This window comes from Arachis stenosperma, chromosome 2 (assembly GCF_014773155.1).
Source record: "Arachis stenosperma cultivar V10309 chromosome 2, arast.V10309.gnm1.PFL2, whole genome shotgun sequence".
NCBI classification, from domain to species: Eukaryota; Viridiplantae; Streptophyta; class Magnoliopsida; order Fabales; family Fabaceae; genus Arachis; species Arachis stenosperma.
In genome coordinates this window covers 113,692,856-113,717,229 of record NC_080378.1, presented here as the reverse complement: position 1 = coordinate 113,717,229, position 24,374 = coordinate 113,692,856, and the positions used below count along the sequence as shown (strand labels likewise).

Here is a 24,374-nt window from a genome sequence, read left to right as displayed (position 1 = left end):
CCACCAAAAACTAAATGAGGTAGTTGAATGGTGACTTATGAGGTAGTGCAAGAATTGTAATTTTCTTGCCTTTCAGGGCACTTCTATAGTTCTATGATTCTCATTCACTTCTAAATTCTAATTTAACATTCAAAATTTGTAGATAGTTATTTATCTGATTTGAGTTATTATTAACCTTTCTTTTATTTTCAAAAAAAGTATATATAATATATAATTATTCTAAGAATTTAATTTTAATGCATTATAAGTATAAAGTAGTATTATATGACTCATAAATAAAAATAATTATCTTTTATATTAATTACATAAAAAATTATTTAAAAAAATAAATATAATTAGACGTTTATGTCAAATATTTTTTTAAAAATTAATAAATTCAGAGATTGAAAAAAAAATAATTTTTTTAAGAAACTAAAAATTTTACATGGAACTTTAATGATTTAATCTTTTGTTGGGTTGGCAGCAGAATCATGTATCTTTTTGGGCCAATTTTCTGCAACGTGGGCCCACTTGGTTTTCCAATCATCTTTTAATTTTCGTCAGTTACGTTTCACTCTTTTTCTGCCTCCTCCCTTTTTTACTTTCACTTTCTATTTCTTTTTACACCCAACAAAAAAAATGAAAAATTGCTTCCATAATTCCATTTTTTCTCCTCATTTTATTATCTGCTGGATTTAGAGAAGCAAAAATGTCCAGCAATACAGATATTTGCAAAAATCCCTGTTATGGAGATGAAAATAGAGATTTTCCAAATTCACAGAAATGAGATTATCTTTGTAAATAAACTGGTAGAATGGTTTAAATTTCTTTGATAGTATTTATAAATCATGATTCTGTGAGAAAATTTAGTATATGTTTGATTTATATTTTTATTTTTTGTTTTTACTTTTAGTATTTTTTGTTTTTTAAATTTTGTTAGAAATAAAGACAAAATAATAAAAAAATAAAATTTTGTTTTTTATTTTTTATTTTTAAAATAAAAAACATTAAAAATAAAAACACAAAACAACCGCATTTTTAGTTTCATAAAAATAAATTGAGGTGTCTCTAAGGTGTTTATCAAGCATGACAATTTTTTTACTTATTTAGAAAATATTTGCAAGGAAGATTTTGAATTCGACTGAAAAGGTAAAAATAACCTAATGAAAAATGTAAAATTAATTTGTTTTTAAAAATTTTCGTTTCCTTTCCATAATACACTTTTAAAATAATAAAATGAAATTACACGTATGATCTTATGCGAATTACGTACTTAAATTCTCCATGTTAACCCATTGTGGTAATTCAAAACATTTTAGTTAAAAAATTAAGACAAATATGACAAGAAGATGTTAGAGAAATCCATTGGGAGCAAGAAACGATGAATCTGTGTATGTAATAAATCATTCTGACGATAACTTATGCATATATAATATATTTAATTATTAAAAATATTATTTATTCACTAAAATTAGTTAGGTATAAATAAATGTGTGATTTATTTTATTTTTATTATATATTTTATAATAATAATATCTCCTAATTCGATAAGGTAAGGACTAATTCGTCGCAAATATGAACTTTATTCAAGAGTCTGACATTAGTTAATAAATTGCTGCATGCACAAAATAAAATCCAATATTTGAATAATTTGACCACTTGATCAACTCAAATTAATTTTTTAATAGTTAATTTTAATATATATATATATATAATTATTTAATTATTTATCTTCTTCAGATAATTGATGATTAATTTTCGGTATTTATGAGATAAATTTAGACGGAATCTTAATCCTTAATAATAAATTATGACATTAATTAAAATTAATTTCATTTTTAAAAAATGAATCGGTAGACCGAACTCGAGTTTTATTAAGATTTGAGAGCTATGATGTATGGGTACTGATATGGACACGAGATACGATACAATACGGAACACACCGATACGTGAATTTTAAAATCTTATATGATACAAGAATACGCATACATATAAAATATAAATTATTTTTTAGATAAACCGTAATGATATTTTAATATTTTATTGATATTAAAATATAAATTAATTTTTAAATTATTTTTAATATTTTATTTTAGTTATATCAAGTATTTAAAATATTTTTTGTTTAAATAAATAATAATATATACTATATTTAAATTTATTTTAAGAATATATATTAAAAATTTTTTATTTGTAGTGAGACACAGTTTAAACACAAATAAGCCTGTAACTCAACAAAGTCATAGTTTAAGAGTTAAGACACAACAAAAACAGTTACTACTTAACAACACAAACACACACTGCATTTGAATTTGTAGAAAAGTAACTTCTCTCTTCACCTATTCTTCTTTGAAGCTTTTACAAGCTTGAAGCTATGGCGTCGACTATTCACCGAAACGTCGTCGCTCAACGCGGAAGCGCCAAGTTAGATCGCCAAGGCGCCAACAACAACAGCATCGTCAGAACGAAGCCTCGCCACTCTCACCCGCCGGGATCCGCCGCTCCCCGCCGCAGCTCGCCATCTCACGGTGGCGACGCAGGTTTCCTAACACCTCTCTCATTCTTCCGATTTCAGCTTTTGAATTCTCGTTCTCATTCCACAATAGAAATGTACGAGTAGTAATTCGATTCCCTTCGGCTTAGTTACTCTCTTCACTCGCAACACTGATCATGGAATAGAGTGAGAAAGAGCAAGTGTTCGTGTGTTTGAATAGTGAAACAGTAAGCAGTAGTAGAAACGTAAGAGTATGAAGGTGAATGCAAATGTAGCTCTAAATCAGCACTTTGTTAACCGATTTTTCAGTAGCTTCTTTCTTTATTGTTACGATTTCAAGTAACCTAATAAATTTATAGATACTAGTTCGATTTTGTTATAGAAGCCTTTTTAGTGTTTGTCGCGTGTTCTGTTATAGGGCTTATAGCGGTCAAATTTATTGTATGTGTTCAAATTTTCAAGTAATATTAGTTTTTTAACGTGTGGATGATGAACTGGAAAATAAACATGTGTGATATTGGTTAAATCACCATGTCTTAATTATGCTGCTAAACTCGAGATGAATAGTTGACGATGAGGTTTTTAGTTGAGAAAAAGTGCTAGATTTGTTCTCTAGCTTTAGCTGATTTTGAAGAAACGAGGTTCTTAATTTATATTCAAACAGTATCGTATGATGTGTTCTGTAATCCTAGATTATACATCGGAATAGAGTATATTCTGGAACTGATGATGAAAAGGATATAGAACAGTTCATCGTGACAAGATACTGTAGACTTGGCACTTGTTTGTAATCTCAGCAGCATTTTTTATGCTTATGTTGTGTGTGTGTGTGTGTGTGTCTATATATATATATATATATATATATATATATATATATATATATATATATATATATATATATATATATTGTTAGATGCAAATCCTCAAATATTGGTGATCGTTAACTATGGTTTTTGCTATGATGATATTGTAACACTTCTTTTCTATTTCATACTTGTGTACAGTTCCTGGAAGAGTTCGAGTGGCTGTAAGATTGAGACCTCGAAATGCAGAAGAAATGATGGCAGATGCTGATTTTGCAGATTGTGTAGAATTGCAACCAGAGGTGGGTATTCGTCTATAGATTCTTCAATTTACATTGGTTATAGGTGTACCTTTGGCTTTTTTATGCATAAGCCTTGCTTGAGGTTTAAATAGCCTTCCTTTTTTCCTCCTTTTAAATGTTTCAGCTTAAAAGATTGAAGCTTCGACGTAACAATTGGGATTCCGACACTTATGAATTTGATGAAGTGCTCACTGAATTTGCGTCACAGAAGCGTGTTTATGAAGTTGTAGCTAAGCCCGTTGTAGAGGTCTGTTGTAGTGATGCATTTTCTATTTGTACTAGAATATCCTTTACTCTGCCATCTTCTTTTAAGTAGTGCTATTTAAGACTTTATTAGATAACCATAACTCTTAGTGGTAATAGAAATCAAAGGATTGCGGTGCTTTTAGATGTTGTATGTAACTTGACATTCCGTTTGATATGTGGTTTTTAGAGTGTTCTTGATGGGTATAATGGAACTGTAATGGCTTACGGTCAAACTGGCACCGGCAAAACTTTTACCCTTGGACAATTGGGGGAGGAAGACACTTCTAGTCGGGGTATCATGGTTCGTGCCATGGAGGATATTTTATCGGACTTATCCCCAGAAACTGATTCTGTCACAGTCTCATACCTGCAGGTTGAATACTTCTGTCTTTTACTGCAATTGCATCATATGCTATTTTTTATACTTCTTCCACCATATTGTCCTTATATAACCATCAAGCTTTTGGCCTGTTGACTATGATATTTCTATTGGCATCTTTTTATCTCATTTTTTGTCAGTGGCCATCATAACTTTTACTAAAATGTTCATATCATCTCTGTCTTCCAAAATGTGTAGCTTTACATGGAGACTGTCCAGGACTTACTAAATCCAGCCAATGATAATATTCCCATAGTGGAGGATCCAAGAAGTGGTGATGTGTCTTTGCCTGGTGCAACTCACGTAGACATAAGGGACCAGCAGACTTTTTTGGAGTTGCTTAGATTAGGGGAAGCTCATCGAATTGCTGCTAACACCAGGATGAATACTGAATCTTCTCGTAGTCATGCTCTTCTGACGGTAAAATGATGAACTGTGTTTTATGTAATTTCTTTTACATGTCATGAATCAGGATATCCAGTTAGCCACTGGTTTTCATTTCAGAACAATTGCATGTAATCTTGATGTAGTTATCTCTTCTTTATCAGGTACATGTGAGGAGGTCTGTTGTGGAAAGCGCAGATAATGTTTTGACTGAAAATTATGATGCCTCTCACTTGACTAAACCTTCGAAACCACTTATTCGAAAGAGCAAGCTTGTTGTCATTGATTTGGCAGGATCAGAGCGTATCCATAAGTCAGGTGTATACTGAAATGTGTTTAAGATATGTTTATGTTTTTTGTTGTTTGAAAATGTGTATTTTTGTGAATGCTAAACTTTTTCACTTTTTCTCCACTAGGAAGTGAAGGGCACATGCTTGAGGAAGCAAAATCTATCAATCTTTCTCTTAGCGCATTGGGGAAATGTATTAATGCTCTAGCCGAAAACAGTGCTCATGTACCATTTCGTGATTCAAAGCTTACTAGGCTGCTTAGGGATTCTTTTGGAGGTAAGATGCTTTAATTTGCTTTATGATGTAAGAATGCTGCTTAAGTTTTTCTTTACCATGTATACGGTTTAGAAAGCTGGTTTCTACATACTATATGCTGAACAAAATTGTACTAGATGTCTCTTATCAATCTTATGGGGATGAGTCCTATTTGTTGAAAATTACATTGATTATAGTATTTTATATTCCATGTGTTCTGTCTTACAATCATTTGCAGGAACAGCTAGGACCTCATTGATTGTGACCATTGGTCCATCTCCACGGCATCGAGGAGAGACATCTAGTACAATTTTGTTCGGCCAAAGGGTGAGCTTTTACCTCTGTGATCATGTCTAACCATACAATGTTAGATATAAAACCATTACTAGACCTCCATCTAATAGCTTAAGCTTTGAGTAAAGTTGGTTGTTGACGTGGTTTTAGTACCTTGTGAACAAATGACTAGGAGTTTGATCCTTGCCACTTCTGTTTATAGTTAATTTAAAAGGCAACTCAACTGCAAAACAAAAATAAAATAAAATAGAAGACACTCCATGCTTCAAACCCAACGTCTTTGGCTTGAGAGGGGGTATCATATGCGAGAAAACAGAAATATAAAACCATTAAGACCAAATATCTTAAGCTTTATTAAGAGTTGGTTGTCATGACAATACACATTAAATACCGTTATCAAGATTTATGCAATTTTTAATTCCTCTTCATGATGTGTTTTTCATTGGCAAAAAAAAGATATACAAAAAAAAGTAGTTGTTGGCGATATAATTTGCCATTTATTTATTAGATATTTATATGCATTGATTTTCCTGTCTCTTTTTAGTTTTTATCATGCATTCATATACTTTTGCTAGCATCTAATTTACCCCTTTTTTAGCTGGATTTCCCCAAACAATTTGTAGTAAATTCATTATTCTTCACAGTTTTTGTCTGGCTCATGGAAGTTATTTTCCAATGATGTATTTTATTATTATTAGTTATTACTAACCAAGTGCATTAGCTGGCTTTACATGAAAGATGTATTGATGTGTCAGGCTATGAAGGTTGAAAACATGCTGAAAATTAAGGAGGAGTTTGATTATAAAAGTTTGTCTCGGAAACTTGAGGTACAGCTAGATAAGCTTATTACAAAAAATGAAAGGCAGCAGAAAGCTTTTGAAGATGAAGTTGAAAGAATAAATTTGGAGGCACAATGTCGTATTGCTGAAGTTGAGAAGAACTTTGCTGAAGCATTGGAGGTTTGTTGTGTTTTTATTTATTTATTTATTTTTATTTTAAAAACTACATCTCCTGCTTTTGAAATGATCTATAAAGTTTATATATCATGCTGGATAGTTAAGGGTGGTTGTTTTTTATTAAGGTATCTGATTATGAATTTCATATATAATTTAGGTTTGGTGATTGATTGAAGTTAGACCCTAGCTTTCTAGTCTGTAAACAGCATCTACAGACAGTAATTGAGGTTATGAAGAAAGTATTACAAGTTGTAAAATAGATTATGTCCTCTGGCTGACCTAAAAGATCTGAATAAGCAATAAATTTATTTGGAAGAAATTAATATAGAAAGATGCAGGTAGAGAAGGACTAGGCTTCACAGATAGGATTGCGAGGCATTGAGACCTTTGGGTCATATTATCCAAACCACTAGTCTGCAATGTCAATGTGGTTGCACCAGTGCCTAATTACCAAAATATTGCAGCTTTCATGAATCCTCCTAACCATGTTGTACTTCTAAACATGTTACACATATTTACTTTATTTTCTCTTGAACGCCTAAGAGGATTTTTTTTAAACATAATGCGAACAATATATTTACTTAATTTATTAAACTAAAATGTTTCCTGTAGAGAGAAAGATTGAAATGTCAGATGGAGTACATGGAATCAGTTAAGCAGCTGGAGCAGAAGTTGATGACAAGTCAGGAAAGACATGGTTGCAATGGTTTTGTCAATGGCTGTGGAGAGGTATTTTATTTCAAAGGTTATCTAACTATATGAAAATCTTAAGACTAGATTGTCTTTGTTCTTGATAAATGGCAGATGTTTTGTGATGATATCTTATATTTAGGGTATATCAATGTCTCAATTACACATTGCATGTGGCATGCATTTTATATCTTAGCCTCCAACTCTTGGAATATCATTTACTTTCCATTAATAATATTTCTTCTTATATATATATCACACCCATCTTTTATTTTAGGATTCTTCTAGTTGCCTTCGCTTGTCTTTGCTCTAGGTTTTAATGCTTGATTTGATTTCAGTGTCATTATTTATAAGTGTTCAGTGGTATGTTTTGACATTGGCTTGTTGAAGTAGCGTGGCTAATTGTGTAGTGATATTCAATATACATTTTTTATTGTCTTCTGCTTTTTTTATTCATGTGTGTATTCTTTACTTGTATAGGGGGTTGCAACATCTTCTGCTGATGAAGTTGCTGAGGTCAAAAAGCTTCTTGAAATTGAAAAAAGTAAGAGAAAGGCAATTGAAGAAGAGCTAGAAAGTCTAAAAATCCAACGGGGTAAATATGGACAAGTACAGGTTAGTTTCAATTAAATGATAACTCTCACTAACTGAGTTCTTTTCCAAGCATGATTTTTCGAATATATGGGGAACATTTTGGTGTACTAGGCAGGAGGTGATGCTGACACGATAAAGCTTCGCAAAATCCTGGAGGATGATGCTAGTCAGAAAAAGAAACTTGAAGAAGAAATAATAATATTAAGAAGCCAATTATTGCAATTAAACTTTGAAGCTGACCAGGTATGTGTTACTTTGAATCTCTGATTCAGTATGCAGCATACGCTTGAGTAATAAATGCTAGTTTGGAATCTGGATCCATATGTAGACTAGTTTAATATTTTAGTCCTTGATAATTCAATAATGTATATTTAAGTGTGACTAGAGTTTCTAATACTCCAAATGTATCCCGAGGTTGAGCACCGTTATAAATTACTAACATGGTTTTAATAGTAAGGACAACATGAAAATCTTGAAACGCAGACAACCAAATAAAAAATTTTCAACATATAGATCGAGACCTAACTGAAAATCCATGACTAGTGACCTTGTCATGACTTCAGTTTTGTCTTCTTTCTCCATGCCTCTTGTTGCCATTATACTCCAGTTTCTTGCATAATTTCAATAATATCTTATTTAATTTCTTTCATGTGAATATACATTAATGCTATGGCTATAGATGAGAAGGTGCTTAGAAAGTGGAAGTTCTGGAAATGCATTTCCTGCCATGGATACTTCGTTGTCTCAAAGTAGACATTCCCAACCCAAAGACACCAGGAATGATCAGAAGGCATCTGTTGCCACCCTCTTTGAACAAGGTACAAGTTGGCTGAGTTATAGTTGAAACTTTACATCCTTGTGTATACGACTAACATTATTTTAATTTTTAAACAGTTGGATTGCATAAGATTTTATCATTGCTCGAGTCAGATGACGCCAATGTACGAGTACATGCTGTGAAAGTGGTGGCGAACCTAGCAGCTGAAGGTAGATGCTTTCCTCTTGTTAGTGTTGTTAATTGATACCGACCTTTTCAGTTTTGTTTTCAATGCATTTGTTTTTACAATATATCAGACAAACTCTGGGAAGAGAGTGAGTTCTTTCAAGATCAGAAGGGCCATCCTTTTGAGAATTTTGTTCAGAACAATATGAGCTTCAAGATCTCATGTTTTGTCCATTGAAAAAATTCACCCCATTTCATTTCCATTCTTACGGCCTTTCAAAAAGATATCAGACTATGCCTTCATGGTAGTATATAAAGATTCTTAACACTTCATCTCAATATATAACATGCAGAGGCAAATCAAAAAAGTATTGTTGAAGCTGGTGGTCTTACTTCCTTGTTGATGCTGCTTAGAAGATATGAGGATGAAACTGTTCGCAGGGTAGCAGCAGGAGCAATTGCTAATCTTGCCATGAATGGTGATCATTTATTTGCAGATATTTACAATATGCTGAGTTAACAGGATTATTTATTCCTAATCTGTTAATCTTACCAGTTATTAGGGATTTGGTGCTTCTGGTTCCTGTTTGTTTTGATATTCGTTTGGTTTCTTTCATGGCAATTCAGAGGCCAATCAAGAACTCATAATGTCTGAAGGAGGAATTACTCTGTTATCAATGGCTGCATCCGATGCTGAAGAACCACAAACTCTTCGAATGGTTGCTGGGGCCATTGCTAACCTATGTGGGAATGGTATGTTCCCTTGTTTTTCATGGTAGATTTTTGAATTTCACCTTCCAAATTAAAACAATGCAATAACTTGACATGTAAAATTTTCGTGATATTTTTAATTCTTTCTCGTTCACGTTCCTTCTAGCAGAGTCAAACTTGAATGATGCATCATGGAATATTGAGTAAATGATTAAATTGGTCCTGAAAAGATTATTCATTCTCCAAATTAGTCTCTGAAAGATTATTCATTTTTCAAATTGGTTTCTGAAAGATTTTTTTAGTCAAATTTGTCCTTTAAAGATTTTAAATTAATCATGTTGGTCCTTTCGCCACTTCCTTTGTTAACGGCATCAAAGTTTGCTAATTAAAGGGGACCTTGAGGCATTAGAATCCCTTTGGGATTAATTTGATCTGATTTCATAAACGTATCACATTATGCGCCAATTAAGACTACTAGGTGTGTGCTGCGGTGTCACTTAACGTGTCACATTCGCAAACTCTAACGCCATTAGCAACGGGAATGATAGAAGGACTAACATGACTAACTTAAAATCTTTGAAGGATGAATTTGATTAAAAAATCTCTCGGAGACCAGTTTGAAGAATAGGTGATCTTTCAAGGAACTAATTTGACCATTTAATCATGAAATATTGTCCAGAAATTCAGTTTACATAATATATAACCATGTCCTTGTTTCATTTTGGAGTGAACAGAATGAGGAAATGATTTAAGAGAGAGAACATTTATATAGGTGAATTTACAGTAAGTACCAACAAATAAAAATAGCTGGCTACTATCTCAACAAGGTGTAATAAAAGGTTTTGTTTTCCTTTGTAGATTTTGAATTAGGGCTCAATATTGTCCCTCGGGTTATCAATACCAGAGATATTCACAGTTTTACTTTCTTGTTCTTCCTTCAGATAAAATACTGATGAAGCTGAGATCTCAAGGAGGTATAAAGGCTTTACTGGGAATTGTAAGATGTGGACATCCTGATGTTCTTTCGCAAATTGCTCGAGGAATTGCCAACTTCGCTAAATGCGAGTCTCGAGCTTCTAATCAAGGTCTGCTTTCTTCCTTGTCAGTATTTGATTATCAGTGTCAAAAAATTCTAATTCACTGCTATCAGCACTCCCTACTCAGTCTTGTCTGACTTATGGCACTGCCAAATTTCGGGCGCTAGCATGGAAGAGAAGATAATAGATGTCGTTTTTATTTCAGCTTGATAATTATGTCTGGCATTTACAGGGATAAAAAGTGGCAAATCCTTTTTGATAGATGATGGTGCACTTCCATGGATAGTACAAAATGCTAATAATGAATCCGCACCAATTAGACGCCACATTGAGCTTGCACTTTGCCACTTGGCACAGCATGGTATGCTTTATCCACTTTGCCACATTGAACAATGTTGAGAAAGTTCTAACAGTTGATTTTATGAGCATTGCAGAAGTCAATGCAAAAGACATGATCAGTGGAGGAGCCCTTTGGGAGCTTGTGAGGATATCAAGAGATTGCAACCGAGAAGATATTAGGAGCCTTGCTCGCCGGACTCTGAGCTCTATCCCGCAATTCAAATCTGAATTGCGGCGACTACGGATAGAATATTGATCAAAGATCTTCTGGGTACGATATCCTGTGCTAGTTATTCATTCTTCCATAGCTCCAATGAGATTGATCTATTCAAACTACAATGTTTTACACCTTGCAATTTTTCCGTAGTAGAAGAAGCTAAGCAAGGGTGTAGTAAGTACTTAGTGTTAGTGGTTTCTAGTCCAATGACCTTGAATGTTGTATATGTAAATAGAAGAGGAAAATAGATTAATAGAATTGAAATATAATTTGGTCATGAAGAGAAGGAGAGGATATACGTTCTGTATTAATTTGATTTGTGTAAGTAATGAAAATCATGATCATTTTTTTGGAGTATGGCCGAATATTATTGTATCAAAATTAGGCTCATTTATTCATGATTGAATAATGAGCCTGTTCGATTTTAATATTTAGCTGGACTCAATAACATGAAGAACCTGATAAATGCAAATCTTTTAGGTCATGCTTTTAGATTAGATGAAAATATTAGGACCTACTTGACATGGAACTAGTAGTTGATGTTGTTGTTGTTTTCTATACTTTGCTTACATTGCTTTGTGACATAATCATATGGAAGACTCTCTTATCATTTTGTAAAGTTTACTTTGATAAATACAATTTGTCACATTCAATTCTTGCTATTGAATAAGTCATGAGATACAACGAACCTGCTAATAGACCAAAATGGGAAACGGATAAGCACAAGAGTTACATCTAGTTCCCCTTTCCTCCTCCCTTTCACGTGCCTATACCTTCTCTTTCATACGACATGTATTTTCTTCCATTGGAGAGATACATAAACATGCCTACATACGGTCATACATATAAATATATATATTCTTTTATTATGGTATTAAAGGATATGTATGTCAAGTCTATATATGAAAGAGCTTGAAGATCTTATCTTGATTTTGATGGGATGATCCATGTCAAACTCATCTAAATTTTAGTTTAATATTATTATTATATGAAACTTGTAATACATGTTTATCGATAAATAAAAATGTTTACATTAACTTATTCTATGTTGAAAAACAATGACATATTCTTTATTTGGGAGAGACATCTAAACATTAAAAAAAGAAAACCTTTGAAAGGTAAAATTATTCAAATAAATGCAATACTGAGTGGTGGCTAGTACATATATACTGAACCCAACTATCATTATTTCTAGATTAACTTGTTGGAGTTAATTAAGTAGCAGTTTGAGGAATTGAGTATTATTCAGTTCATCAGTTGTTGCACTTTCTTTCCTCTAGTAGTGCTATTTTTTCTATAATTTCAATAATGATGTAAATATTTTTTTTTATTTTTTTGGAAGCCGATAAGAGTGATGCAATATGAGATTTTAATTATTGGACGTTGTCCACCTCATATATATATTATTTTCCTCCTCTATTATATTATCTGAGGACTTATTTGTCCCCCTTTATTTTTTGACATTACTAAATGATATATAATAATAATAATATGCAGTTTAAAAATATGGCAAATAATCCATCAAACACGTAGATGGCATATAATCCATAAAACACGTATATTAGTTTCTTTAAGCAAAGTTGACTGCTTGTATCGAAATCAAATCATAAACTATTACTAAAGACGTGCATGGTCAAAAAAAGAAATTGCCAAGCATTTTACATGCTAGCTAACTTCTTGTCAAGAACAATAATTTATTATTTAAAATTCTACATATTTCTTGAATTTGTTAATTGTAATTTAACTTAAGTACCAATAATATATTTACTCAATCGTATCAAATTCACAACGAATTAATTATTAGTCTAAAATAGAAAATATAGTAGAAAACTCAAAAAAAAATGTCAGTCCTAATCTTAAAACTGTAATTACTCTTTAAGAGTATTTTTAATGAAGTGACTAATACTATATGATAGAGGGTCAATCACTATTATTTCCTTTAGTTTTTAATTACTATAGCTTATAGTTGTCATATATGGTTAGATTTTTTGATCCCTTATAATGTTATAATCATTTCGCATTATATTCCATATTATAAAAAAATAAATCGATCTACATTATAGATCATACTAAAGTACTCTTATCACATCTTAACACATCTGTTTCTTCAAGAAGGATATATATATAAAATTAAATTTTGTTGTTTCACATAGAGATTGAGATGAAACAAACATTTCAACCTACATTGTCCAAACTCCAAACAATGACACTTTTTTATGTACTTGATCACTACTTATAGCATAAGTTACCAAGTTTAATTTATAAAGTTTTATCAGAACTTAAAAAAAATATGAACTTGAAATATCGAATAATAATAATAATGAATGATAGCCTATTATCTCCCATAAAATTATTAAAAATATAATAATAATTTATGTGTCGTCTTTTATCAATTTAATTTTTAAAAAATTTATGACAAAAATCAACCCTTGAAGAATATAGAAAAGCTTTAGATTCACCAATTTCCCATGATTAACATCATCAAATTTATCCTAGAAAAGGAAGAAGAACAAAATTATATATAATAATTCTAAAGGTATATATGTACTATGTAGCCAAGAAAATTGGGATAGATGAGAGAATTAATGCTGGATTATTTGACCTAAATATTAAATAATAGCGAAGGCTTATCATCAAAGATAATGAATTGCCAAGTAAAAAATTTCAGGAGATGATTCATTCCTGCATTATCATCATGGAATTTTATTATCTTTTGAGTTGTATATAATTATTATAATGTAGTTCCAAGTTAGAAGTGATGCTCACCATGATGAAGCAGAAAGGTATAATCATTAATTAAAAACAAACACATCATTAGTATTGGTCCACCAATATTTATTTACACTACACTTCTAAAGATTCATTATGAAATTAAAGCTCCAATTAAAGTTATTCTTTGATTATTATCCTAAAAATAATTGTGTTCATGCTTAATTTGTATTTATTTGAATTATTGACTGAAATTAAAATTAAAAGTTTATTTTCCAGTTAGGTAGATAAATTAATTACTTAATTAATTAATTAAGGAGAAAGAATGACATGAAACTAAAGAACTAAAGCAATGTGCCACTATTTATATTCCATGGGTTTGATTCTCTTATTATAGCTATACCATGAAGTGATAATTAAATTGGTCACACCGCCCCCCAAAAAAAATAATAAATTGTGTGCTTACCATTGTATTAATTAAGATAAAAGATATGGTTGTTCATCATAAGAGTATATTTTAACCTTAAACCGTATTTATTTATATAGCATGAGGGGTTATAGAATTATAAGTGTCAAGATATAAATTAAAGTTCATGGGACAGTTCCCAATTCTGAATGAAAGGACTCCAAACAACGTTAATTAAATAGATGATCAATTCAAGATGCTTCGGTTTCCTTTATCATATGATCTGAATAATATATATATAGAAATAATAAAATAAGAGGACATGAAATTCAGTGAAATTAATTGATTTATATACACATATATAAGTTTGATTTGATATGTTATGACATACATATAATATAATATGTTACTCGTATATTATATATATATATATATATATATATATATATATATATATATATATATGTATATATTAAAGAAATAACTCAAAAGTGCAAGAATATTATTGCATGCTGGGATGTGACAGTGTTAAAATATATATGACACACAATTAATTAACACATATATATACAATGCAAGTAGTGCTATATATAGACTTTTTCATGAGGCAGTAGTAGTGTTTTTCATAATTATTGAGAATGATCTTTGGGAACCGATGATCTAATCTAATACATATATAAAAATAATAAGAAAGAAAAAAAAAACTTATGATCAGTTATAGAGAGGGAAAATAATGGACAAGCTAAGAATAGAATCCAAGGAAAAGATGGATGTATAAATTAAAATAAAGAAAGTAGTAGATGTTGGCATTGGTGGAATAACAGTGTAAAGAAGCACCTCAGAGAGCTAGGGTTTCAAGGAGCATCTATTCCATAACCAAGACAAAACTCTGAGTTTAATTTATTTATATCGCTCTTTCTCCTCTCTCTATTTTAATATATACCACAAGATTCTTCTTTAAATATAAATTTCATATATATATGAACCAAACATATACTATACTGTATACCAGTGAAACTAATAAATAAATATAAAAAAATCTATGGGTAATAATCTAATATTCCCTAACCAAAATCAGATAACAATTCAATCTCTAGTTATGAAAAGGGAGATGATAGATTAAAATTTATTCAAAATATAATTGTTTATATATTTTTTTATTAGTTTAAAATTTTGAGAGAAATTATTTTATGATTTAGTATTAGAATTTTATGACTAAATATCTAGAACAAATTTTATGTAATAAACCAAAAAAAATGTTTGTATAAAAAATATATTAAAAATATAATTATTTAGGTATTTTTTTGTTTTCAACTTAAGTTTTGAAAATAAATAGTGTCATGGCAAAAATTGTTATAAACAATGAAATAATGTTTACTTTATATTGTTATTTAGGTCTAAAATTAGGTCAAGAAGTCTTCCATTTATAAGTAGAATAATTATTCTAGTATGATTATGTTATGATGTCTATACTTTAGTATTTTATAAAATACTATTAAAATTAAAAAAATATGTTTTTATTATTAAACAATATCTTTTAAACATTATTCTTAAAAAAATATTATCAAAATATTAAAAAATATAATTTTAATTTTAATAACACTCGTATAATTACCAGAATCACCAAAATATAATTTTACTAATAAAATCCACCTTATAAGTATTCTATAAATCATATTTTTGACCGACAAAAGATTTATAATTAATAGCTTGCTTGATAACATACCTCAATTTTGATTTTACTTGAAAATCCATTGTTTTTCCCTATCAATAATCTAGTGGGAATGAGAGAGAGAGAGAAAGAGAGAGAAGAGCTTTAAGGCTTTAACAGTTTGTCCCTAAGGTTGTATGGTGGTGGTGGTGTTGTGGTTGCAATGTTGCCTCGAAAAGGAGCTTTTTTTTTTTCACAGAGGGGCGCACGTGTGACCCAACACCCAATGCTCTTCTCTGCCTCCAAACCCTAATCATATACAGACAAACTCACTAGTGAAGCCCATAACCCCCCACTACTCTTCATTTTTTCATTAATGCCAAAATTCCTATTTATAACTTACTGACTTACTCTATTCAAAATTAATGTATCTAGTCATATATAATTTCAATGGATTTAGCTAACATGTGTTCTAGAACACATGATAAAATTATTATTAATAGAATATTTTAAATATTTTTATTTAATAAATAAAAAATAAATATATTAAAAATTTAAATTTTTTTTCTAATTTATCATCTTAAGAATATACGTTAGATAAACCCAATTTTAATTAAAGATAGAATGGGATAATGATAGTAATGATAGTGCTACTAATTTTTAAGAATATGTGGGAGTTTGGGTGTAATGATGAGAATTAGTAGCATAGAAAGTGAGAAATGTATGCTAATCATGTCTCAGTTTAGTGTTCTTCTAACTACAAAGGGGCCTAATTATTGTGTTCCCAACACTTCAAAATAATTAAAAAAATAAGCCCATAATTTTTTTTTTTGTGGGGTTATATTGTAAGATATATATATATAATTTTCTAGAATCTGAATCTTGGTTCGGAGTACTAGAAACCACAAACCTGGAACAAGAAAAAAAAAGGCACACATAGAAAAGAGAAAATATAATTGAAAATATATAAATTCTCTCTCTGTTTATTTTTTCTTTTTTTTCCCTTTCTCTGCAAAGATTGACTGATAAATTATGAGACAAGGTACTAGAATAGCAGTAATGGAGAAATCAGAGGGAGAGAAAAATGAAAGAGACAAAGACAGAGAGAAAGAAAAGAGAGCACATGCTAGTAGCTGCTGTAACTGCTTCATCTTGAAGCAACGCCAACTATGAACACATTAGCTCAACTAGATAGAAAGAAAAAATATATAAAATTAAATAAAAACAAAACATAGATAGAAAAAATAAACCGGTTAATAATAATAATAATAGAAAAACTCCACCAAAATTTCATGATTTATACATCCTTCTTCAAATTCAACACTGACCAAATATATATCAATAGTAATCATAACAACAAATTAAACATCCAAGCTAATAATTAAGGCCTCTTCAATTAAATTAAAGCATGATAATAAACTAGGTTATATGGAAGAAGAAGGAGAATGAACATTGATTAAAGAGATAATAAAGTCAAAAAGAAGATAACAAAATCAAATTAAAAAAAAACATGGTAATAATAATTAACCAGAAAATGATGTTTTTTTTTTGGATTATAATTAAAAGGGAGGGCGTGCACCGGAACCACCCCAGAAACCTTCAGCTGGCAATTGGCATGAATTAAGAAGATTTTGAGGCACTCCACCATGAAACATTGATGAACTATTGGGATCTCCTCCCACTAGTTGTTGCGGTTGCGGTTGTGGCTGTGGCTGTTGTCCGACAATTCCAGGGGATCCTAGTCCCCCGCCTCCGCTTCCTGAGACGGGGACGGACCCCTCCTCCTCTTCTAGTGGTAGTCTCTCGTAGGCTGCATTGCCGAACGAGGCTGCCATGATCACCACCGGGCCGGCCGCCAAAAGTGGGCCCACCACACTCCCACCTACTACCTGTCCCTGTCCACCAGCCAGATATATGGCTAGTCCTGACGCTGCAGGCGGGGCCGGCGGCGGCAGGAATGATCCGGACAGGGACAGAATCTCAAATCTACCATGTAGGGTTACGACGGCACCCGGCGAAGCCGGCTGCCGGAGAGTTACGTTGGTAACCGTTCCACTGCCGCTGAGGATACAGACACCGCGCTGGCGCCGCCGCGCGAAGACGGTGACACTCTCCATGATGTCACAACCGTTTGCAACTTCCATGACATGAGATCTTAAAGCATTTGCACTGTCCCTTGTGATGATGATGGGTGGCTTAGGCTTGTTCTTGGAGCCTGCTGGTCTCCCCCTGGGTCTCCTGGAGATCTCGCCGGATTCTCCTCCGCCGGAGTGCGGATCCTTGCCGTCTCCAGTAGAAGGAGGGGTGGCGGGGTTCTGGTCATCGGCACGGTCACGCTTTTGGCCACGGTTTTGGTCATTCAAATCGGTGGTTTGGTTGGTGTTGGTGTTGTTGAGATTATGGTGTGGTTGAAATTGATGATGAGGGTGTAGATGAAGGTCTCTGGTAAGAAAAGGAGGCGGTAGAGGTCTTCCTTGTGCTGCGACTGGGTCCATAGATGATTCTTGTTTCTTTGTTCTTCAATAATAATGATATTGTGTAACGGTTTTCTTGTTTCTTTTCTTTCTGTGTATCACAATTAACCCTAGCTAGGTAGCAAGATTGTTGAAAATTAAAGAGAGAGAAGGTTTTTTGGGGTTTGAGGAATGTGTGGGAGAAGAGCTAATAGGTGTGGCTAATTAGGTGTGGTGGTAGCATGCTACTTGGTGAGAGTAAACTAAACTTACCTTTGAGTTATGGAGAAAAAGTAGAGCAATGAATTCAAGCCTTTTTTTTCTATCTACAGAAGCCACCAAATTCTGAGCTGAATTGTTTCCACCATTTGTTGTTCATGCGTGATGAGGGAGTTGGAGGTGGTGGTGATGATGATGATGCTTTGTTGATTTGCTGTTTAGCATCGAATAAGAGAGAGAAAGAAATGGTAGCTTGGAGTTTGGAGGAAATAAGGTAAGAGAGAGAGAGAGAGAGAAGAGAGAGTTATCTCAAAGTTGAGAGAGAGAGAGAGAGAGAGAGGAGAAAGAGAAATGAGTTAGAGAGGGTTTTGTGTTGGGTTATGAAGGGAACTGTGGATGGTGATGGTGGTATTTGTTTTATCTTTATAATTTTTTTTGAAAAGGAAAATTGCATGTATCTTTTAAAATATTAATATTACTTGTATATATATTAAACATAGAAAATAAAACCGGCTTTTAAAATTAAATCGTCGATATTGTAGTTTTTTAGGTTAAGATTTATAAATACTTGAAATATGTAATAATAAAATAAAATTAATATTCTTGAGTTTTTTCTCCTAGTATTCAATTTTTAATAAAATTATTATATTTCATAAAAAATTAAAATTATAATGCTAATAACGTTATAATTATCAACAATTTTAGTATTAATTATAAAAAAATGCTAAAAATCAACATTTTTAGTATAAAAGGAAAAAATTAACTCATGTTAATTAAAAAAAGATTAAAATAAAAAAATATTGATCACGTAAATTTCTCTTAATTATATATTTAAATAGGTCCTTACAAAATTTTGAGTCAGACGTTTTTGTTTTTAAAAAACTTTTATTATATTAAAATATAAAAAATAAGATATTCAAATTTTTCTATCATATTTTTGAAAACATGTTTATCCAAATAAAAGCAAGGAATCTGAACAAGGTAGGAATTTGTGTTTGATTTGAGTTTTTATTTTTTGTTTTTATTTTTAGTATTTTTTTATTTTGTGAAAAAAAAGTAAAATTAATAAAAATAATAAAATTTTATTTTTTTATTTTCACCTCTTATTTTTATCTTTTTTTCACAAAATTTAAAAAATAAAAAATAATAAAAATGAAAATATAAACTAAACGCATTCTATATGTTTTATTTTTATAAAATTTGAAAACTTTGATGTAATAAAATTTTTTGAGAAACAAAAACATTTTAAGCAAATTTCTTAAAAATCTATTTAAATATATACTCATATTTTTTAAATTTTAAATTTTAAGAATAAATTGATACCCGTGTTTTATTTTGAAATTGAATATGTCAAATTTGAAAATATAGAGAAGCTAGTTGGTATATATTAATTTATTTAAAATATTATTTTTATATTAAAATTAATTATTAAAATTAATTATTATATATCTGTGTATAAATTAGATGTATAATTTAATTTATTTTAATATATATTTTATTTTAATAATTAATTTTAGTAGTTAATTTTTGTGTATATATAATATGATTGATGATTTTATATATCTATTTTTAATTTATATTTTAGTAAGGTTGATGTGGAATCCTTTTGGGGGTTGTTACTTGTTACTGCGCTGTTGGGTTAGGGTTAGGTCCAAGGAATGAGATAGATGATGGAATGAATGAATGAATTTGATTCATTGTTATATCAACACTGCGTGCCCATGGGCGGTGACGTGGCCCCCACATGTTCATTTTTCCATAGTTCCATTCTCTGCACCAATTTCATGTACAAAAATATTTAGTATAACTTTCTTTTTTTTTTTTTCACTATGAGTTCATCATTTTATGATTATACTACATTAATATATGTGATGAATTTCTTTTTATAATCTTAATTACTTTTATGCAAATGACAGAAAATTAAGAAAATAAAAAAAATTACTTAAATTTTAAATAAATATTTAAATATTCTTATAAAAAAATTAAATTAAATATATAAATTATTTATCATTTATAAAAATTAATAGTACCTTTTTTATTTTTTTATTATTTTTGTTTGTTAATATTTATTAGAGTTTCATTTTAACATATCTTTACTGATGTAATACTATATAATATTTTAACATCAATAGTACTTTTTAATTTTAATTAACTATTTATACCGTTAATGTAAAAAAATAATTATTTTTATTGATATAATATTATATATAAAATTATTTTATTGATAATATATTTAATTAACTTTTATTCATTAATATCTTAATAAGGTGTAGTTTTTATAGTTTAATAGTGAGAATAAAACTTTTCCATCTTTAGAAGCCTGCAAATTTAGGAACACATTCTGTCCTTCACTTAATTATTGGCCAAAAACCTTAGCTTACTCCAATTCCATAAATAAAATCCTTAATCCTTGTACCTCTTTTTTGCTTTCTATTTTTTTTTACCTCATCTCTCTCTGCCTGCACCTTCTCTTCCAATGATCACATTCATCAGCCATCTCTCTCTCTCTCTCATGATTGCTTTCCTCTGATGGTTCCTAGAATTGGCATACTTCAAAGTTCAGCCATGTCCCGTGCGTTACAACTTTCCACTTTGCGGTAAATTTTAATTTAAAGCGAAACACAAATTGGGATGAATACAAGTTTATCGTGTCATTTAAATTCCATTCACTCTAAATGTATACTTCACATTTTATAGGTTTTTATCAATTTTTTTATGAGCGTTAGTTTGTATAAATATTACATAATAAACTTGGATTTAATAAGAATAATTTGTTTTAAGAAAAAATTTCTCATTAGACATATTGTTATCTTTAGTTTTTCATTGGAGTATGTATATAATTCTCTTTTTTCAAGAATTTTCATAGCTTTATTAGTTTTTAATTTTTATATTTTATTAAGTGTTAGAATTGAAAGTGAGTTAAGTGGAACTCAAATTTAGTAACTTCAACTCAAGTCATTAGAATTAAACTCGATCGGCTCAAGGATTTTGGTTTATTAATTATCAAACTTAAATTTAATAAGGATCAAACTAAACTTATTATCCAAACTTTCATGAGCTAAAGAAATTTTATCTTGATTACTAAAATATACATTAATATAATTTCATAATCGATAATATTGAGGGAAAAATTTGAAAACATAAGTTATTATGGTTAGAGATATAATATTAATATTTTTTTATTAGTTTAAATTTTTTGGATGAATAGTTTCATAATATAGTATCAGAGTTTTATGTTTGAAAAGATTAAAGTTCAATCTTTGGTAAATCTAAAAAGAATCTAAAATTTGATCTTTAATGACCTAAAAAATATAAAAAATAGTATAAAACAAATAAAAAAAAGTCTATAAAAAAATATATAGAAGAGTGATTTTATGACGCTATACTATAATTTTAAGATATTTCAATAAAAGAGTTATACCGAAAACATTTTAAAATATCAGATACAAAATAAAAAAAAAAGTAAATTTATTATTAAAAAATATCGATAAGCATTAAATTAGGTTTTAAAAAATGTTAGATTTGGGATATTTTAATGTATAATTTTTTAAAAAAGCTCTTAAAATTATTCCTATAGAAGAGATTATCTTTTCATTAGTTGGATTTGTTAATAATTGACGAAGAAATTTAATATAGTCATTAAGTAGCTGCATAAAAAAATAAAAAGTCTAGGAACCAGCAACTTTGTTAAATTCTGACCAGCATGTAATCAGTAAAAAAAAGTGAGTTATTAGATAAAATCTCACACTAATCTCATACCATTAAAATCATTATTAATAACTATTTGATGACTACAAATCACAAAAGTTGTTGTCCCGTAACATTGCTCATAAAAAAATATATGATATCGTAATGTCATATTCTTCTATTAATCATTATTAGATCAAAACAGGAAACGACCTATTTTTTAATAGATGTAATTTTTTAAATAATAAAATATCAGATACAAAATTGTAAAAAATATATTTATGATGAAAAGAAATATCGATAAGCATTTAAATTAATTTTTAAAAAATTTTATAATAAAAATATTTTAGTGTAATAACTTTTTTTTTTAAAATCTCTTAAAATTATCTCTATCAAAGCAGTTATTTTTCCATTAGTTGGATTTGTTAATAACTGACGAATAATTTTGATATGGTCATTAAGTAGATGACATAAAAAAAAAGTATGGTATCGTAATGGATTGGACACCTCAATCACTTAATAGTCATGTTAGATTCTTCTATTAATTTTTATCAGATCAAAACAGTGAATGACCCATTTTCAAATAGATATAATTTTTTAAATAATAAAATATCAGATAGAAAATTGTAAAAAAAATAAATTTATGATTAAAAGAAATATCATTAAACATTTAAATTAATTTTTAGAAAATTTTTTATTAAAGATATTTTAGTGTAACAATTTTTTTCAAAGTCTCTTAAAATTATTTCCATCAAAGAGATTATCTATCCACTAATTGAGTTTGTTAAAATTATTTTCTTTATACTCAAATTATCTCTATTTTTTTTATTTCTATTTCAATTTTAATGTATCTTTTTTTATTCAGTTTAAATCTTTATCTTCTTGTTTATCTTTTATCTCTTTATCATTTGATATGCGAGTTCAGGTATTAGATTAATTCTTATTAATTTATATCTGTTCTTTTCTTATCAATTAAAAGAAAGAATCCAATATCTGTCATATCTTTTTTTATGTTCTTGTGTTCTTATTTTCTGTGTACGTTTCATTATTATTTTAAAAAAATAAAAAAAACATAAAGTACAAAAAAAAGAAAAAAATTATCTTTTTTGTAATTATTGTTCTTTTTATATACTATTTTTTTTCACCTACAAGATTTGAGGACGAATCTTTTTTGAAGAAGAGGAGAATGATACGTGATTCAAATGTTCGTGATATGAAGAGTTCAAGTGTTATTTAGAAGATATTATTTTATATTTTTAGAATGTTTTAATTTGATATATTTTGATTTTGTTTATTTAATTACTAGATTGGACTTTACGTTTGTGTGCTTAGGTTTTTTATATTTTAATCTAATAAGAGGTTATAAATACCTTATAAACTAGGGTAATAGTAGTATAGAATGATTTAGAAGTTTGAAAACCTTTTTTTGGTTTCGTGATTAAATCATGGTGTGGACAATTGAAGTTGAGAAATCCCTTCGATTCAATTTTCAAATTATGGCGTTGACAATTTAGGTTGGGGAGTTCCAAATTGAGTAAAAAGTACAGTAATTCTCTTTATACTCAATTTCAATCTATGTTTCTTGTTTCTATTCAATTTCAATGTATCTTTTTTTATTAAGTTTGAATCCTTATCTTTTTGTTTATCTTTTATTTCTTTATCAAATCTATTTTTTAATAGATATAATTTTGTATATAATAAAAATTTGAAAAATTAAATCAATTTATTTAAAAATTCATAAAATCACTTTGATCATGTGTATTCAAAAATATATAATTAACTGTTAATATTTAAACTTAATATAGATAGATCATCTCCTTTTTAGAAAGAAATGACTGCTAAAATAAATCAATCTAATCAAATAATAATAAGAAAAAGATGATAAAGCAAAAACTATATTCCGGGGGAATGGATGGGAGTTGGGGGAGCCAGACAAGCGGTATCATAGGAAATTGTAGAAGGGACCCACCCCAACAATTAAAGCCAGGAGAAATTTATGTGTAATTTTGATTATGTATTGAATAAATAAGTTTGTATGTGGGATGATCATGATAGATATGAAATTAGCACTAGGTACCACTTTGCGCTTTTTATTTTTAATATGGAGGAAGGGTTGGGGTGTAACAGCATTATGGAGAATAGGGGTGCTTTTCCTGCATGTGGTGTTGGGAGGCTGAAATCAGACCGAGCGATTTAGAGTAAGGAACTCGGACGGTCCGATTAGAGGAGATCCACAGAAAAATAATTTTTTTATAAAACTCGGACGGTCCGTTTTGATTTTTTCAAAAAAAAAAAAAAATCTGAAAACGGAGGGTCCGTTTTGTTTTAAAGGAAAA

General features: G+C 29.6%; 2 protein-coding genes across 2 annotated transcripts; one reads left to right on the top strand and one right to left on the bottom strand.

Moving 5' to 3' along the window:
• The first annotated feature begins 2,273 nt into the window (after window positions 1–2,273).
• LOC130960601 (kinesin-like protein KIN-UB) lies at window positions 2,274–11,263 on the top strand. Its single transcript, XM_057886044.1, has 19 exons — window positions 2,274–2,519; window positions 3,478–3,578; window positions 3,703–3,825; window positions 4,012–4,197; window positions 4,402–4,623; window positions 4,752–4,905; window positions 5,004–5,153; window positions 5,371–5,459; window positions 6,182–6,385; window positions 6,995–7,111; window positions 7,553–7,687; window positions 7,778–7,909; window positions 8,346–8,484; window positions 8,561–8,653; window positions 8,963–9,088; window positions 9,237–9,362; window positions 10,262–10,405; window positions 10,590–10,718; window positions 10,792–11,263. Exons 1-19 carry the CDS (start codon window positions 2,354–2,356, stop codon window positions 10,950–10,952), a joined length of 2,697 nt encoding a protein of 898 aa, XP_057742027.1. The 5' UTR covers window positions 2,274–2,353; the 3' UTR covers window positions 10,953–11,263.
• Window positions 11,264–17,075: 5,812 nt separating this feature from the next.
• Window positions 17,076–18,696, bottom strand: LOC130961453 (AT-hook motif nuclear-localized protein 22-like). Its single transcript, XM_057887351.1, has one exon. It carries the CDS (start codon window positions 18,172–18,174, stop codon window positions 17,239–17,241), a length of 936 nt encoding a protein of 311 aa, XP_057743334.1. The 5' UTR covers window positions 18,175–18,696; the 3' UTR covers window positions 17,076–17,238.
• Between the last annotated feature and the right edge of the window lie 5,678 nt (window positions 18,697–24,374).

What these genes read in the sequence shown, in the direction of transcription:
- LOC130960601 (XM_057886044.1), top strand. Translation starts at nt 2,354, where the DNA reads ATGGCGTCGACTATTCACCGAAACGTCGTCGCTCAACGCGGAAGCGCC. An exon ending in ATCTCACGGTGGCGACGCAG is followed by an intron (nt 2,520 to 3,477) that starts GTTTCCTAACAC and finishes ACTTGTGTACAG; the next exon opens with TTCCTGGAAGAGTTCGAGTG. An exon ending in TAGCTAAGCCCGTTGTAGAG is followed by an intron (nt 3,826 to 4,011) that starts GTCTGTTGTAGT and finishes TGTGGTTTTTAG; the next exon opens with AGTGTTCTTGATGGGTATAA.
- LOC130961453 (XM_057887351.1), bottom strand. Translation starts at nt 18,174, where the DNA reads ATGGACCCAGTCGCAGCACAAGGAAGACCTCTACCGCCTCCTTTTCTT.